The sequence below is a fragment of the Dendrobium catenatum genome, unplaced genomic scaffold (assembly GCF_001605985.2).
Source record: "Dendrobium catenatum unplaced genomic scaffold, ASM160598v2 fragScaff_scaffold_898, whole genome shotgun sequence".
NCBI classification, from domain to species: domain Eukaryota; kingdom Viridiplantae; phylum Streptophyta; class Magnoliopsida; order Asparagales; family Orchidaceae; genus Dendrobium; species Dendrobium catenatum.
Window position 1 is genome coordinate 1,125,025 of NW_021319360.1, and position 20,123 is coordinate 1,145,147.

At 31.9% G+C, this 20,123-nt stretch overlaps 1 protein-coding gene across 2 annotated transcripts in view; it reads right to left on the reverse strand.

Annotated features, from left to right (window-relative positions):
• The window catches only part of LOC110110524, a 62,606-nt gene that overhangs the window by 32,002 nt on the left and 10,481 nt on the right, over positions 1-20,123 (reverse strand). For both annotated transcript variants that reach the window (XM_020842038.2, XM_028697215.1), the window contains exon 5: positions 14,196-14,305. In XM_020842038.2, coding sequence (XP_020697697.1) covers positions 14,196-14,305 — 110 coding nt within the window. The remainder of the gene's footprint in view (positions 1-14,195; positions 14,306-20,123) is intronic.

The following is a 20,123-nucleotide window of genomic DNA, read 5'->3' on the forward strand; positions in this document are numbered from 1 at the left end:
GTATACCTACCCGGCATGAATCCAAATTGATTTTGAGAAACATTAGTATCATGCCGCAACCTACGCTCCATAACTCGCTCCCATGGTTTTAAAGTATTACACATTAACTTAATTCCTCTATAATTCACACTCTCTTGTGCATCACTTTTATTCTTAAAAATAAGAATTAACACACTTATTTTCCACTGATCTGAAATCTTTTTAGTCTTAAAAACAGTATTAAAAAGTTTAGTAAGCTAAGAAATTCCTTCAACTCCTAAGCATTTCCACGTTTCTATTGGAATATCATCAGGTCCAACAGTTTTTCCACACTTCATTTCATCAAAGTCTCTCTAACTTCAGTTTTACTTATACACCGATAAAAACAAAAATCTTTATTTTCATTTAGGATGATAAAGTCACTAAAGTCAATCGTATTTTCACATTCTTCATTTTGAGTAAGTAGAATATTAAAAATAATTGAAAAATAAAAAATTATTTAATTAATATTTATGCTTAAAATGATTAATTTAGAATATAAAGAATTGGGTGTCGATATTGTGTTTCAAGCATAGAAAGGGGAGATGACAATGTTTCCAAGAGTCGAGCATTGAGCGTCAATGTTGAGACAACGTATGTCGCCTATGTTGAGACAATATAGGTCGCCTATGTTGAAATGATTTTGGCCAAATATGAGATGTCGAGAAGACGTACGGGTATGATAGTGAGAGTAGAAATTGTTGGCATCAAACTTTGACTTTTAGATGGTTTTGAAACATTGATATTGTGATGGTGTCGGACATCGATGTAGCGATAACATCGGCCGTTATAGTTTAAAATTATATTTTTTAGCATTAATATTCACATGTTATCACCTAATATTTAACATGAATCAAGGGTTGACACGACATAAAAATGCATTAATATTCACATATTATCACATAATATTTAAAAGGGAAATTTACATACATACCACTTTATAACAAGCTATTTACATATCTAACACCTAAAACTTTAATATTACATGAATACCACTCTATATTATTTTAATATCAAATATACCACTTACATTTCTTTCCTACCACTCATATATTTCATTTCTACCACTCATATTTGGTATGAAAATGAACTATGAGTGATATGTATGTAATATTAAAGTTTTAGGTGTTAAATATGTAAATAGCATAGTATTAAGTGGTATGTATGTAAATCTCCCTATTTAAAATGCAACAAAGGTTAACATGATATAAAAATTTCAACATCTATGCACATCAATAAATAATTTAAATATTCTTGATTAAAAATATCTTAATTTTTTTAAGCAAATGATCTTATAAAAATTCATTAGACTTGTTAAAATCATCATGTCATGTTCATTATTAAGAAATTATTACTTGCAATTCAATGAAGTTATAGAATTCAATAATTATTAAGTCCTCGGAATTATTTGCTCTTGATTTTAAGGATAAAGTATTTCACATGAATTATAAAATCTTCTTTGAAACAAATATCCCACTTTCTATTGCCTCGATGTCATGTTTTTTCATAAACAACCTCATAATAATAATTTGTCAAATTAAGATAAATTTGAAACTCATCTTATCAAAATTTAATTAATTAATATTTAAATAATATTTTTACCTCAAATTGATTTATCCTCCTTAAACCTTCACTCCTATAACTCAAATCCAAACTCAATTTATGGAAGAAGATGCAAAATTAGGATTATTATTGAAAGCCTTTATTTCTCCTCTTCCCCTTTTCCCCTTTTCTTCTTCTTTCTTTGTCTCTCCTTTTCTCTTCTTCTCATCTCCTTTTTTCTTCTTCTTCTTCTCCTTCTTCTTCTTCTTTTCTTCTACTCTCTTTTTCTTCTCCTCCTCCTTTTCTTCTTCTCTTTTTTATTCTTCTATTCCTTTTTCCCCTCTTCTTCTTCTCTTCTTTCTTCTTCTATATCTTTTCTTTTTTTCTTCTCTATTTTCACTAACTTAAAGCCTCTTCTTCTTTTTATTTCATATTTCTACCTCCAACTACTTGTTTAGAAGAGAAATGGGATAGGGATAACAACATCAAGCCTTTGTCCCACTATGTGGGGTCGGCTACATGAATCTTTTTCGCCATTGTGTCTAGTTAAAAGTCAAATTCTCATTTAAATATAATAAAGAAATATCATTTCTAATATTTTTTAACCAAATCTTTTTAGGTCTACATCTACCTTTCTTAACATAAATCAAATATAATACCACAAATTTCTTACTGGGTCATCGAAAGGCCTTCATTTAATGTGATCAAACCATCTAAGGTGAGTCTTTAATTTTATCTTCCACTGGAGCTACTCCAACCTTTTAAAAAGAAAAGAAAACAAAACCTAGAAGATTGAATTCCAAGTGAGATGAGATACCAAAAGAATGCATAAAAAATAATAAAAAATTTATATATTTGTAAATTCATAACTGTTATGTTTATGAGCACAATAATTTCAGTTTATGTATGTAATTGTTGATTCTTTAATTAGTGACTACAATAGAATGATTTATGATTGTTAAAATTGAATGGTATTAAAAAGATGAAATAAGTCATATATAAGGAATATGCATGCACAAGTAAAGGCGCAAGACCTAATAAGATAAACCTAGACTCTTAAAATTTTAAATGCTGAAAATTCAGACCCAACCTTGAATGAAAGAGCATATTCAATCCTAAAAATTGAGAATTCGGATCCAACCATAAATTGAAAAGTTGGAATGGTTCAAAAGTCTATAGTTATCATATGACTTGCTTAAAATTGTTAAACAATTAATAAGATATAAAATAATGTTATGCATTTCTTATGATTAGTATGTAATTTTAATGTGTTTTAAATTAATTGTTAATAATATTATTATTATTTCTTTTACATAGCTTGTGTATTTCATTCACTCTAGCTCATTAATAGTTATTGTCCTATAAGAAAGTGGAAGGAACTCATACGACATTAAACAAAAAAGTGTGACTGTTCTTTTTTGTGTACATATATTTTGGGTGTATATAAAAGTCTAAGTGAAGGCTGTATAAAGACTTTTATGATATGTAAATAAATTTTATAAAAAGTTTTAATAAATTTTTGTATTTCTTTTAGATTATATTTGAAATTTAATTGAGATATATTATATGTTTTCTATTGTTAAGTATAAAGCTTGATATGTTAACAAAGTCTAAATATATTTAGTTTTTACTCATCTGATTTTAATAAAAATATCTCATATTGATTTTTAGTAAAAAATGATTTATTTAGAATTTCCTTCTCTATTATAGTCTAGGTTGACTGCAATGAGGGTCAAAATGAGGTGTGATAATTATAGCTCTATATATATCAGATTTATTATATATCATCCTACTTCATTGTCTAAATTCAATTATGTTTCCATTTAATATTTTAAATTTAAGCTCTGATACCAATTTCTATCACACCCCAATTTAACCCCCCTAACAGTCAATTTGAGGTATAACAGAAAAAAAAAATTCTAAATAGACTCCTTAATAAAAATTAGTTTGAGTTACTTTTATCAGAATCACATGAGTAAAGAATAATCTATTTAAATTTTCTTAACATATGAAGTTTTATACTTAACAATATGAAACATGTAATATACATCAATTAAACTTCAAATAGAATCCAAAAGAAATATGGAGCTTTATTAAAACTTTATAAAAATGTATTTAGATGTCTCAAAAGTCTTTATACAGCCTCCACTTGGACCTCTATATATACCCAAATGGTATGCACACCAAAAGGGATAGTCATCATTTTTAACTAATGCTTTACAAACTCATTCCATTTTCCTACAGAACAATCACTACTAATGAGCTCTGGCTTAATGAAATACCCGAGCAATGTAAAATAAATAATATTATTATAAATAATAATTAATTTAGAACATATTAGAATTCAATACTGATCATAAAAAAGGCATAACATAAATTATATCTTATTAATTATTCAACAACAACAACAACAACAACATCAAGCCTTTATCTCACTACGTGGGGTCGGCTACATGAATCCCTTTTCTCCATTGTGTCCTATTAAAAGTCAAATTCTCGTTTAAATCTAATAAAGAAAGGTCATTCCTAATATTTTCTAACCAAGTCTTTTTAGGTCTACCCCTACCTTTCTTAACATAAGTCAAATTCTCGTTTATTAATTATTCAACAACTTTAAATAAATCATATTATAGCTATAGACTTCTGCACTTTTTCAGCTTTTCAATTCAAGGTTGGATCCGAAATTCCAACATTTAAAATTAAAGATGATTTTTCATTCAAGATTGAGTCGGAATTCTCAACTTCAAGAATTTTGAAATTATAGGCTTATCTCGTCAGATCTGACGCCTTTACTTGTACAAGTTTATGACCCATATATGACTTATTTCATCTTTCTAATATCATTCAGTTGTAATAATCATAAATTACGCTATTGTAGTTACTAATTAATGAATCAATAATTACATGCATAAATTGAAATTAGAATGCTCATAAACATAACAATTATAAATTCACAAATATATAAAATTTTTATTATTTTCTATGTATTATTTGTTTATCTCACTTCACTTGGAGTTCATTCTTCTAGGTCTTGTTTTCTTTTCCTAGTATACACCACCTAAAACATACATTTCTTTATTTACACATGCTAATAAATAAATAAAATAAGTAATATGAATATCTTATAAATTATCTCAATTGTATCATTCTTCATTCCATTCAAAATTCTCTTTCCTCTCCTAAACTTCTTTCCCTGCTTCACTGCCTTGTTTTTATATCTAACAAAAACAATCCTTAATTATCACAACAACATCTGCAAATAATGGTATATTAGCTTTCAACTACTCTTACATGATTTTAGATTTTAACTAATAATAGCTAATTGCATTGATTCACAGCAACATACAGCATTCACATGTTGTAATTCAGCAATAGCCAATAGATTTCAACACCTATAATTTCAAAATTAATAAATGCAATAATTCTATAACCTCTAATTGAACTTTCAAAATTGAATTTCAATTTTTGCTTCAGCCCATAACAGTATTTCAACTGTTATCTTCAATAAACAACAACCAACAATATTAAATAGGTTATTTCCTTATATCTTTTATCCTCCACAGCTTCCTACAGTAGCAGTCTCCAAAAGTTTTCCTCCCAACTCCTCACGAACAACTTCCGAACTACAGAATTCTGAAGTGTCTGCCAGGTGGGAAACAAGAAAATAAAATAAAATGGTTGAAGAAAATGCTTAACTCAATAATAGTATACTATTATTTTCACAACACCTACTCCACTACCCCTTCCTACTAACAACAATCACCCATCTCAGCTGTAAGATGGAAGTGCAGATGAATTAAGAAAATCAGTCAATGCATGAATATTTAAGTGGGCTAGGTACAGCAACATTAATATAAAATTAATTAGTAGTATGTAGTAGATATGATATACAAACAGAAGAAAACATTACTGTGAGTTAAATTTTAACAAAAAATACTTAAGTTTATATATATATATATATATATATCTCACTAATAGGTTTGTTATTTGAAATTCATTGTCTTAGTGGTCTTCAAACAAATGAGAGAATCTCCATCTAATGTCTTCTTCCCTTTCTCAAGTTGCCTCATTTTCTTACATATATTTTCATTTCACTATAACATAAGAAATCTGAGATTTCTAAGCTGTTTAGTATCAAAATCTAGTATTCTTCCTAGTTCTTCAGTATAAGTCAGATTCTTCTGTAGCTCAATTTCATCATGTGACATTCTCTAACGGGCATTTGTAACCCATTTCCTTAGCAGTGACACATGAAAAATATAATGTATATCTGACAAGTCATCTAAAAGAGCAAGTCTGTAAGCAACATTGCCAATTTTCTCAATGATTTCAAAAGGTTCAATATCTAGGATTCAATTTGTCTCCATGTCCAAACCTAGTTATACCTTTTAAAGGCTTAACCTTCAAGAATACAAAGTCACCCACTTTAAACTTTACTGCTCTGTGCTTGGGGTCATAATAATTTTTATGGTGATCATGAGTAGCTTTTAACATGTCTCTGATTAATCCGATTTTTTTTTTTTTGTTGCTTCATCAACTAGCTTTGAACCCATTAACTGTCTTTCTCCTACCTCAACCCAAGTTAAAGGAGTTCTGCACTTTCTACCATAGTGTTTCATATTGTGCCATATGTATACTTGATTGGTAGCTATTGTTATAGGAATATTCGATCAGCGGTATGTAATCCAACCAGCTACCTCTAAAATCTAAATAACATAATCTCAACAAGTCTTCTAGTACCGGAATGGTTTTTTTTAATATTAACTATCAGTGTAAGGATAAAAAGCTGTACTAAAATGCATATTTATGACCAAGCTTTTATGAATGCTTTTCCATGGCCTAGAAGTGAATCTACCATCTCTATCTAAAATGATAACTTTTTCAATGACATGCAATCTGACAATCTCTTTCACATACAAGCGTGCCAATTTGTCTACTACATCCATTTGCTTGATAGGCAAAAAGTGAGTTGATTTTGTCAATCTATCAATAATTACCCAAATTTTATCATGTCCCTATCTAAATTTAGAAAATCCCATAACAAAATTCATTGCAATTTCTTCTCATTTCCACTCAAGGATAGATAGTGATTGCAATAATCTACTTGATTGTTGATATTCAACTTTCACAATTTGACATGCTTTACACTTCATACATGGCCACCAAAATATTAATTTCAAGTCTCTATACATCATGGTACAACTAGATAAATTGTGTAGCCAAAATGATGAGCTTCTTACAAAATTTCCTATCTTAAATTCGTATCACTGGTACCCACAACTGAAATTTGGGCTTAATGATTCCATCAACATCAACAAAAAGATCTAGTCATTTCCCTGATCGGGCTTGCTCCATCAATTTTGAAGATTCACTATTGAGCTTTTAAGCTTCTTTGATACAATCAATTAAAGTGAATTTTATTGTCATCTGATACAAATATTCCACAATTTTTAAATCTTTAATCTCCAATTACATATTTTTCATTTTCTTGATCAATTGAACCTCTTGAGTAATCATCCAGTTCATCATTCTTGTAGATTTGCGACTCAAAGCATCAACCACAATACTAGCTTTTCCAGGACAATACTCAATATCCACATCATAATCTTTGATAAGTTTCAACCATCTTTTCTATCTCAGATTGAGTTCTTTCTGCGAAAATAAATGTTTTAAGCTATGATGATCAATAAAAATTTTATATATTATCCCATACAGATAATGTCTCCAAATCTTCAAAGTAAATACCACTGTAGCTAACTCTAAATCATGAGTGGGATAATTTCTTTAATGGGATTTCAACTGTCTTGACGCATATGCAATCACATTTATATTCCGTATTAGAACACATCCCAAACCCTTCAAAAAAGCATCACTGTAAATTTGAAATCCTTTTGCTCCGGAGGGAAGTGTCAATACTAGTGTGTAGTCAGATGCATTTTAATGCCTGAAAGCTTTTCTCATATTCAGTTGTCCATTCAAATTTTACCACTTTCTTCATTAGCTTGGATAAAGGCATAATAATCAATGAAAATCCTTTAACAAACTTTTTATAGTATCCTGCCAATCTTAAAAAGCTACGAACCTTTATAACAATTTTTTTGGTGTAGGTCATTCCACAATTGATTTTACTTTTAGTAGGTCTACTGAAATTCTTTCACCACTAATAAGATGCCCTAAGAAGGAAATATTCTTTAACTAAAATTCACATTTTAAATATTTTGTATACAGCTAATTTTTCCTCAATGTCTCCAAAACTATTCTAAAATGTTTAACAAGCTCCTCATCAGTCATCAAGTATATCAAAATGTCATTAATGAAAATAATCACAAACTTATCTATGTAGTTTTGAAAATATGATTCATCAAATCCATAAAGATAGCAAGTTTTTGAAAATACGATTCATCATATCCATAAAGATAGCATGAGCATTTGTTAACCCAAATGATATGACTCTGAACTCAAAATGATCATACTTGGTCCCAAAAGTTGTTCTACTGACATCTGCTTCTTTAACTCTCATTTGATGATATCATAATTTTAAATTAATTCTAAAAAATATTGTGGCACCTACTAACTGATCAAATAAGTCATTTATTTAAGGTAATGGATATTTATTCTTGATAGTCACTTTATTCGGCTCTCTGTAATCAATACATATTCTCATGGATCCATATGTCTTCTTAACAAAAAGTACAAGTACATTCTAAGGTGAATGACTAGTCCTGATAAATCCCTTATCCATCCATTCATGTACCTGAGTTTTTAACTCCTACAATTCTTTTGGGGCAATCCTATAAGGAGAGTTGTAAATTGCTGATGTTACTGGTTGCAATTATATATGTCAAATTCAACTTCTCTTTCAGGTGGTAATCCAAGTAATTCTTCAAAAAATACATCTGAAAATTCATAGACAACTGGAACATTATGTAATGATTGTACATCTTTATTTAAAACATCCATTTTAGCTAAGAACACTAACTCTCCCCTTATTATATATTTACCCATCTTCATTGCACTAACTAGAGATGATATTGCATTCTTCTTATAGGGAAAATAGGTCTCTTGATGGGTAAATTAAATTTTATTATTTTCTTCTAACTTTCAATTGTAGCAAAATATTTAACTAGCCAATCCATTTCCAAAATGATCTCAAAAGTTTTGATAGGCACTAAAATCAATTCTGTTAAAAAATTCTGATCCTGAATATCCAAATTCATAAGGCACGTCCTATTAGCAGATAAACTATCCCTCATAGGCATCATAACACACAAAGTATGTATAAAACATGCAGTCTCAAAAGATAAATCAGAATAGAATTCTTCATAAATGAATGAATGGGATGCACCACAATCAAAAAGAACTCTGTCAAATTTATTGGAAATCAAAACTATACATGTAACCACTTTCTCTGAATCCTTAGCCTCTAGGGGTGTAATAGCAAACATTATAGCTTTTAAAGGTTGATTACCTTTAACATCTGATGTTTCTCCTTTTAATTGAACTGATTGTTTTCCTTGCATTGCTGGCCTTCTCTGAAACTGAGTTTTTCCTACCTGATTGCCTTCCAGATATCTTTTATGTTGTGCATGTTCCTGATACCTATGATATCTATGTGGCCTGGCATTAGTTCATCTCTCTTGAGGGCAATCCACCTTGCGATGACCCAACTCACCGCATCTGAAACATCTTCCAAAATCCCACCAAACACTGACCAGAATGTCGGGTCCCACACTGCTCACACAAAGGCTTTTCAAATTGACTCTGCTTTGCTTATCCTCATATCTTGGCTTCTTATTTTTGAATTGATCATTTTTTTCAAACAACTTCCTATTATATATTTGTTGACGCTCCTAACTGTGCTTAGAGAAAATCAGCTCATTTTCAATCTTTTTGGCTCTCTTCACTAAGATTAAGAATTCACTAATATCAAAAGGTGCCAATGCGAGTCACAACTGATCCTTGAGGCCTCCCAAGAATCTGTAGCACTTCTCCTCCTAGGTGCTAACATAATGAGGTGCATAACGGGACAACAAAGTGAACTCAATTTGTATAGCATAATTGTTTTTGAACCCTGAGTCAGATTGAAGAATTTGTCTTGCAAAGCTAATCTAGTTGAAGTAGGAATGAACCAGCTCTGAATACTCTCACAAAATCATCCCACTGTATGCTAGTGATAAGTATCTATCCAATTTTTTCTCTATGTTGTGTTTTCCACCATCTTTCTGCTTCTCCTTCTAAAACAAATGTGGTCAATGTTTTTTTTTTTTCAGGACAGATCATACCATCTAGGATCTTCCCTATCTTTAACAACCAATCTTTAGCCACTATTAAATCACTTGCACCTTTGAATACTAACAGTTTAAAAGTATGAAATAACTTTAAATGGCAATCCACTTCACCGTCACTTTCAGATCTGGGTCCACTGCTATTAGAAGATTTCTCCATATATGTCATTTTATCTACTATTTATGAGATCAAATGCATAATATCTTGAAGTTTCTTAGACTTATTTCTCTCATTCATTCATATTTCTGTATCTGGCATGGATGACTGATCAATCATTCTTTCTGGAAACTCCTGAGATATAATTATTTGCATGCAGATAGATAATTCATATCATATATACTCATGTCAATAAACATGATCATATTAAAGCTTTAAATAAACCTATTATACAAGAATGTTTATTCTTAGAATAAATGTATGCATAATTATATTCAACATTGATTCAACCTATAGCTCTGTATACATCAGATTCATTATACCTCATCCTACTTCATCGTCTAAATCCAGATGGGGTGTGATAGGATTCGAAGAAGACTAGTTTATCTCTTTTTCCATCTCCATCAATAACTATACTGTAGAATCAAAATCATGACTAAATTGTAGTGAGTGATGGAGTATATCTAAATTTGAATGATATTGGGGGTAGGTGGGGGAAATCCAAACCCCTTGCCTCGATATTTCAGCAAACTAATTTAGCTCTTTTTCCATCTTAATCAATAAAGTATACTTTAGAATCCAATCGTGCCTAAATTGTACAATGTAATGGAGTATATCTAAATTAGAATGACATAATTTAACGAGCACATACTTAGGTCCCTCACTTCCAAAATTATCCACTTAGATTTTTCTATATTACCAAAAAGTAGTTGGATTCCTCTCATAAATAACAATAATAAAAGGAACAAATTGTCATAGCATATGAAATGTTAATATTATTTCAAAACTTTGATTGTGTTTTCTTTTCTTTCTCATAATGATACAACATATCCAACAAGTGGCATTCACTGAGGACGAAAATAGTGATGCCCGGTCCACTGACAATAACTATGAAAATGGTTAACTCAATTTTTTATGAGTTCAAAATCCATTCAAAGTTTAATAGTTATTTGTGTGCCATAAAGCTATACTTTCCACATGCTCCAAAATAAAAAGCATTTTAACCCATGCCAAGGTGTCATTGATAGAAAAGTTTCAAGTAAAAGCATGGGGAATACACATCTTGCATTTTCTTTGTCGTTCCTAGTCATAGTGGCTGCCTATAATAAAATGGAATTTGTCAACAACTGAAAAAGTTTTAATTTGGCAGTTAATGGAAGTAATAGACAATGGATATGAAAAAGCAACAACATCTTGATGTGCTACAAGGCAATAGATTCAACATGAAAAAAAATAAACGCTTCTGCATCATTAAATGCAGTATTTGATTATGATAAATTTGGTAATTAACTAGTGGAACCTTCAAGGAGCAAGCCTTCTTCCATCTTGTGTATTTGAACAAACCTAATTTAGCTCTTCTTCCATCTTGGTCAATTAATTATAATTTAGAATTCCATCATGGCTGAATTGTAGTGAGTGGTGGAGTATACTAAATAATTAGACTGATGTGTTTTATCAAACTCAAATTTGGTCCTTCACTTTTCACAATTATCCACTGAGATCGCTCTATATTTACCATTAGAGTAGTTGGATTCCTCCCAACAATAAGAATAAAAAAATAAATTTTTTTAAAAAACACAATGTTCTAGCATATACACGATGAGATCCTAAAATATTATTTCAAAACAACAACTAGGTTTTCCGATGTTTCTCATAACGATACAACGTATCCACCGTCTAACATTCACTGAGTGGACCAATAGTGATACCCCTATTAAATGACAATATGATGTAGAACTATGATGCTTGAAATGATTGTATTAAGAAATTGCACAAGTTCTTGATTAGAGAAATAACAAAGAAACTTTTAGCAACTAAAACAACGAATCAAAACTTGAAATGGGTCACTTTCATTTAGGCTAAGTTACACATCCAAAAGATTTGAATCTTCAACGTAACGTAGAAAACAACATTATGTCAAATAGTAGTTTTCAACAAAATCCCTAGTCTAAGAATAAGACTAGCAAACAAATGAATGCACTCAAATCCTATGTTTACTAAGCTTAGCAGAATCGGGCGAGCATGTCCTTCATGACTACAATCAACTCACAACTCACAAGAAAAGGTTAGACTTAAGAAACACAAGAGGAGGAGGAACGGAAAACCTTCGCTAAGGACCGGCAGCAATCTTTCACTCGACGATCTCCAATTGTTCTTCAATAGCTTCAACCAAAGTGTCCAAGATGCACTCTATGTCGTCCTCAAATGTGTAATCGACCCTCGGGTTGACGTTGAAGAAGGTTGAATGGAGGATATGCACGAAATCGTGTTCGTCGAACACAAGTCCGTAATCAGTGTTGGGATCGGCCATTCATAGAGGCTAAATGATGATCTCCTCCAAGGGGTGCTAGTAATCTCGAACTGTTTTGAAGAGAAAGAAGTTTTTCTTCAACTTGAAGTGGGATGACAAGGTGTGGCCGGCCAAGGGAAGAGGGTTGGGGAGAAGTAGTAGGTTAAGTAGGGAAGAACAAGTGAAAAATCTGAAATAAATTTCAGATTTTCAATTGGAGGGATTAGAAATTAACTTGAATTTTAATTCCAATAGGAGAAGCTTTAATTTGAGAAAGAAATCAAGAGGTGGGGGCATGGGGGGTTTCGGGCCTTTCGGCCAAGCAAGAGAAGGGGGCAAGTGTCTAGACGCAATGTATTTGGAATTATGGATTTAATTTAATCAATCCATCATGAATTGATTGATTGATTTAATTTAGGATCCTTCCAAAAAGGATTAAGAAGAAATAGGAAAGATTTGAAATCTAGATTGGGTTTAATTTCAAATTCAAATACTTTCCAAAAGCAAGCGGAAGTAAATAGGGAAGGGTGGGGGAGTTTGGAAATAAATCCACTTGGATTTATTGAAGTGGGGCCGGCGGCATCAAGGGGGAAGGAGGGATTAAATGCAAGTCTTAATGCTTGCTTAATTTGGCTTTTAGGAATTAGGAAAGATTTAAATTAACTCCAATTTAAATTTGAAATTCAAATAGAGTTAATTTAGAAACTTCCCTAAAATAGATTTAATAATTTAAGAAAGACTTTAAATTTCAAATTGATTAAATTTGAATTCAAAATCTGTCCCAATTATTCCAATCCAAATTAGGCAATGGAAATCAAAGAGGAAAGGGGGCGAGGGCCGGCGGGTAGAGGGGGATTCGGGTGAAGGGGCCGGCGGCTAGTTGGGATGTTTGTGGAGCTCGTTCGGGGAGAGGAGATGGCTTGGGGAGGGAGAAGGGCTTGGATGCAATGATGGCCGGTGGTGGTGGTGGTGGTGGGAGGGGAAAGAAAAGAGATAGGGAAGAAAACCACGAACCCGACTCGTCTAAGTTGGTGGGTATTACACAATTCTCCCTCTCCTAGGGATTTCACTCCAAACTCTCAAGCTCTCATGAGAAGCCAAACAAGAGAAACGATAATTTTACTTGATCAATCATTAACTTGCAAAGAGCAACATATCGGCTTTAAATAGCCTCTTACATAAGACTCAAAAAATAGAAAAGACGACAACGCCCTTAGGGCTTACATACGACATCCCTTAATAAAAGGGTACAACAGGAAACTAAATAAAACAAATACGATACGACATCGTAAATAAGAAAATACATGAAATAAATCAAAAATATAATGACTCAATCGCGACAGCAGATCGGCGGCCACGCCTCTGATAAACCTTCCATGATCTGATGTCCCCATCACAATAACTATAAAAATGAATAACTAACTTTCTCAATGAGTTCAACATCTATTCAAAGTTTAATAGCTATTTGTGTGCTCATACATTTATATTTTCCACGTGCTCCAAAATAAGAAGCATTTCAACCAATGCCAATGTCTCATAGGTAGGAAAGTTTCTACTAAAAGCATGAGGAATACATATCCTTGCATTTTCTCTATCGTTTCCTTGTAAGAAGCAGGTAAATGGAGTTTATAGTAAATTCTTAACATCTTGCCGCTATAGATTCAAGGCTATAGATTCAACATACAAAAATGTAAAGGCTATTATGCATCATTAGATTAGTTAAGCAGCAGGTGAATAAATTTAGTTAAGGAACCTCCGAGGAGCAGAAGTATATCAAAATCTAACTTATGAATGTGATATTTTCGCCCCTTAAAAAGGATGGTAGAGGTAAGGAAAAGTCGATTACTTGATGATCACTATTTTATGAAACCTGTGAGCTGCTTGATAAAATAAATAAACTTGCCTTGCAAATAAAGAAAATGCAGCACCATCTTTAACTGTATCATGCGATATGCTGGAGAAAGAATCTGTGCAGAACCGAGCACCCAATAACATAGCATCTTCATCTTGATCCTGCTTTAAATAGTTTAAATAATCATAGCAGATAGCAAAAGCAAGTCCACAGGAAAAAAACAAAACATATATATATACATATATATATATATGCACACGTAAAACATAGTTTCAATTTATCTTCCACATAAAAGTACTTGAACGCGCAGACGCCACAAATGCCAATACAGTCAGATAATTCCAATCTTATCCAAATTACTATACGATTATGCACAATATGAGCACTTGCAGGCCTTTTCTTCTTAAATATGGATTTTCCTTCTTAAATCGGAATGAGAGCTTCAAAACACAGCCTTTTTTATAGGTAGTAAGCTGTACAATTAACTTCTAATATACTTTATACAGTGCATATAACCTTCTTAAGCCAAAATCCATATTTTTTAGAAAACATGGCATTATCATCTTATCTCCCTCCTCACTGCAATTAATGTTATTGTCTTTTACCTTCAAACCAGTTAGTATTGACTTGTACTTTTGCTAGTTTAATATACAAAATTAAGTTGATTTTCTACCAAAGAAACTAAACAATGAATATCAGGCCAACATCTCATTTATTTTTGGAGTAGAAATCGGTTGGGAACACCAATTCTTTGCTCAAGCATATATCTAAGATAGACTGAAGGTATAATGCCCAAATTATTCAAAATAATGTAAGCATAACTTCCTCTAAATATTCATTTAGTTTCATTAAAGCCTACTTTTAATTCCAAGCTTTTTAATGTATAGAAGCATATGTAAATTATTATGGTATAATTCAATTGTATATTTGTATAACTATTACATGAATAAATGTTTAATATTCAATAATGATTATTTGAAATTAAAATATTGAAATAAGTTAATTAACTCTTAAATTATGACTATTACCAGTCATTTCATCATTTTATTTTTTTACTGTAGCTTACCGCTTAGCAAAGCATTCAATGGCGGATTTGAATCATGCGGCTGGAATAGGATAAAGAGCAGTTAGTGGAATACTAAATATAATATTATATTAGGAAGTTGCCGTAAGCCTTAATTCACTGCCAGTTCCTTCATATTTTTTTCCATTCGTATTGCTGTGGTTGTCGAGTGCTGAAGCTAGCCGCAAGAAGCTCGGAGGGAGATTGCTGGATTTGCTGCTTTAGGCTGCTATAGAAGAAAAAAATCAGCAAATTAAGGTAAAGAGAAGTTAAGTAGATGCTGTAATTAATGGCTAAACTTGTTATTTAGTTGAAATGAGATGTGGTTTGCTTAAATTAGATGATATTACTAATGTAGGATTACTGAAATCAGTTTGCTAGGCTTGAATTTAGCTGAGGTGAGAGCTAATATGCTCAAATTTGTTGAAAAATCCAACATAAGATTGTTGTAGGCAGTTTTATAGGGCTGAAAACAGATGTATTGCTGAATTCAAGAAAGAAAAGAGGGAAGGGAATGCTGCAGTTGCTGTTTGTTGTTACAGTTTCGTTGATTCCAGCTAGGGAAATAGGAGTAAGGAAACGATTTTGGTGGTTGTTGTTAAAACCAGAAAAAAGTAGAAAAAAACAAAAGCTGTTGGCTGGATTCTGACATGGCTAATTACTAAATTCAGGCAAGAAATTTTGGGTTGAATGAGAAGTTTAGTGGAAATAGTGTACAAAAGGAAAAGAGGTCAGGATACTTCAGGTGAACCAAATTATCCGACTATTCTGAAAAACGAGATGTGATACCCAAACAATGCTATAGAAAATAATAAAAAATTTATATAATTGCAAATTCATATTTGTTATGCTTACTTTAGTACTTATTTCAATTTATTCCAATCTATTCATGTATGAGCATATATGATTCATGGAATATTAACGACAATAGCATATGTCATCATGGTTAAAAGGAATGATATTGGGAAGGTTCAATAAGTTACATATGAGGGATAGTCCCGCACAAGTAAAGGCAAAAGACCTGACGAGGTAAGTTTACAACAACAACAATAACAACAAGCCTTTATCCCACTACGTGGGGTCGGCTACATGAATCCTTTTTCTCCATTGTATCATATTAAAGGTCAACTTCTCGTTTAAATCTAATAAAGAAAGGTCATTCCTAATATTTTCTAACCAAGACTTTTTTGGTATGCCTATACCTTTCTTAACATAAGTCAAATCTAATATCTCTACTCTCCTAACCGGGTATTTGGAAGGCCGTCGTTTTATGTGACCAAACCATCTAAGGCGACTCTCTCTAATATTATCTTCTACTGGAGCTACTCCAACCTTTTCACGTATATGTTCATTTCGTATCCTATCTCCAAGGGTAAAGTCACTCATCCACCTGAGCATCCTCATCTCTGCCACACTTAACTTAGTATTATGCTTCTCTTTTAATGGCCAACATTCAGCACCATAAAGCATTGCAGGCCTCACTACCATCTTATAGAATTTTCCCTTAAGTTTGAGGAGTACTTTTCTATCACACAACAAGCCCGATGCATTTCTCCACTTCAACCATCCAACTTGAATTCTGCTGATAATATCTCCATTTATTTCACCATCATTCTGAACAATAGATCCAAGATATCTAAAACGCGTACTCTTATTAATGCCTTGATCGCTCAAAGTCACAATCATCAGCAAAAAGATACACCAAGTACATTCTTTGCAATGGCTAGTTGAGAAATCCAGACTTAAAGCAAAAAGATATGGACTTAAGGCTGATCCTTAAGTAAACCCAACCGAAATAGGAATAACTTTGGTCAAACCACCTTGTGTTTTGACACAATAATAGCTCCTACATACAGATCTTATATTTGAATATATGCTATTATAACTCTTTTCATTTCAAAACTCTCCATAGCACTTTCTCTTGGACTTTATCATATGCTTATATATAATATTATATGATTTATAAGTTATATATTATTATATATATATATAAGTATATATTATATAATATAGATATATCTTTCTTTCGAAATGCAATCAAATCATAGTAGATCCTCCTTAGGTTCTCTATTACTCCATCAAAACCTCTTAATAAAATGTAGGCCATAGTCGACTTTACCCAGCATGAATCCAATGATTTGAAAACATAGTAGCTCAAGCCCAACCTATGTCCATAATCGCTCCCATAGTTTTAAAGTATGACACATTAAACGTAATTTCTCACTAATTCGCACAATGCTGGTGCATATCACCTTTTTCTTAAAAATAGGAATTAAACACACTCATTCTCACTTCATCTGGCTTCAAAATCAGTATTAAAACAGTTTAGTATACCATAAATTCCGTCATTCTAAGATTTCCACACCTCTATGAATATCATTTTCTTTGTTGTTCTTTTTTTCAGGGTTTTTCCAACCAGGGTGTTTTTTTTACCGCTTCAGTTTCTTTAAAGCCTCTCTCAACTTCGGTTAGAATACGCGATAAAAATAACAAAACTCTTATTTTCATTTAGGGTTCTAAGGTCACCTATAGTCAATCTTATTTCACAATTTCATTAAAAAGATTAGCAAAATATTCCATCCACCTTGTTGAATATCAACTTCTAAGAATAAGTATTTTTTATCTTCATCCGTAATACACTTCACTTGAACTAATCCCTACTACTCAATCTCGGCTTGGCTAACTTATACAAACCTTCATCCTCCTTAGTATCTAATCTATGATATAAATCACTAAAAGCTGAAGTCTCTGGCATCGATATTGCTTTTTTATAGAATCTTAACGAGTCTCTTTTAAAATTCTTTCTTATTACAAATTTGTAAAAGTAAACAATTTAACAACAAATTTTCTTATTAATCTTTTCTTGCAAATTGGATTCACCAACCAATTACCAAATAGGGAGTTTTTCCCTTTGATACTCTAAGCACACTTGCTATGACTTCATATCACTAGCCACTTTATCCCACTATAACATACAGCCTCAGGCACAAAAAAACTTAAGATCTAAAATCTTACTCTCAAAAATATTTTGTGAATATTCTAATGCCCTATCGTCCTAGAAGATCATTGCACTGTATTTTTTATCGCCCTATCTTAAATTCCAAACTAATAATCATGTTGGGTACATAAATTTTCACTCTGCATACTTAAGCTTTGCAATTCTAAAACGATCTAATTTTTCTTATAAGAAAATAGTCAATCTAGGTTGTACTATACCTCGTTATAAGGATTGAGTGCTCACTCTCTTTCTTAAATAATGCTATAGCATTGAAAATATAGCTAAACAAAATCTAATATGATTTTGCACCATTCATTTATTTCCCAAACCTAAGCCAAATGAATTTTTTAAAGTCATCACCTCTCTACTATAACCATGTCCATTTAATATCGCTCCAATAAGAACTTTTTCTTCTAAAGGTATCTTTTATAAAATTCTTCTAAGTCATTCCAAATTTAATTTGAACTCATATCCAAAAACCACTTGAGAAGCATACACTTATAATAATTAAAATCTTAATCCTCACCAACAATCTTTAAAGTTACAATTCTATCTTCAATCCTATTTATTTTTATAAACATTATCCTTCATAACTCATTGTCTATAATAATACCGACACCAGCTAGTACGAAATCCTCACCGAATTACTCAAAAGTTTTTAAATCCTATAACTATCAATTTACTTAGCCTTCTCTTCTAAACCCATTTAGTTTCCTGAATGCACAAAATATTTATCTTCCTATGAATCATAATATCTATTAATTCCATTAATTTTCCTGTAAGGGAACCTATATTCCAAGTTCCTATTCTAATTTTAGTTTCATAAACTAGCTTATTTTCCCACATCCGTCCTTGATGTGGGAACCCTTGCCTATTTAACACTGCACCCGGGAGCCGGTGCAACGGCCCTTGCACACTTGTCGTTGTATTCAGGCCATACAGCGCGTCGCTTCCAAGGGACGCCCTAGCCTTAACACAATTTCTTAAAGGATTCTTGTCATTATTAATCGACAAGTTTTACGTTGATTGTCGACAACCTAACGCATCCCTCCACTTTTCTCATACATGACTTGGGACCTAACGCAACCCTCTACTTTTCTCACCCAACAACTATGACTCTCGCTTGCTGACAGGATTGTGAGACCACACCACTGGAACAAGGAAGAGGGCACCCTCCCTGATTGAACGAGCTCAGATCAATCTTCCCTGTCTGTGGTTGAGTCAGACAAGAGAAAAGTAGATCTGTCATGGCATGGTCCACAGATCTTTGATCATTGAGGTAAGGAAGGAAAGTAAGCGCTTCCATTTAGGAATTAATTTGAATTTAATTCCAATACGGGAAGCTTTATTTTGGGAAAGAAATTAATAGGTGGGGCATGGGGGGTTAGGCCAAGTAAAAGAAGGTGAGCAAGTGTCTAAATGCAATGTATTTGAAATTAGAGATTTAATTAATCAATCCATCATGATTTGATTGATTGATTTAAATTAGAACCCTTCCAAAAATAGGATTAAGGGAAATATGAAAGATTTGAAATCTAAATTTGATTTATTTCAAATTCAAATACTTTCCAAAATTAAGTGGAGTTAAATAAGGAAGGGTGGGGAATTTGGAAAAAAAATCCAAATGGATTTAATTGAGGGAGGGGGGGTGCATGATTGGGCTAGGAGGGATTTATGGGAGAGATTTGAATTGCTATTTTAAGATTTAGAATTTAGGAAAGTTGTAATTAAATCCTAATTGATTTGAGATTCAAATAGGGTTTAATTTGGAAAATTTTCCTAAGTTAGATTTAGTAATTTAGGAAAGATTTTAAATTTCAAATTGAATGAATTTGAATTCAAAATCTACCCCAAATTAAATCAATCTAAAATAGGCAATAACTCAAAGGGGAGGTGGGAAACTAGGGGGCAGGTATGG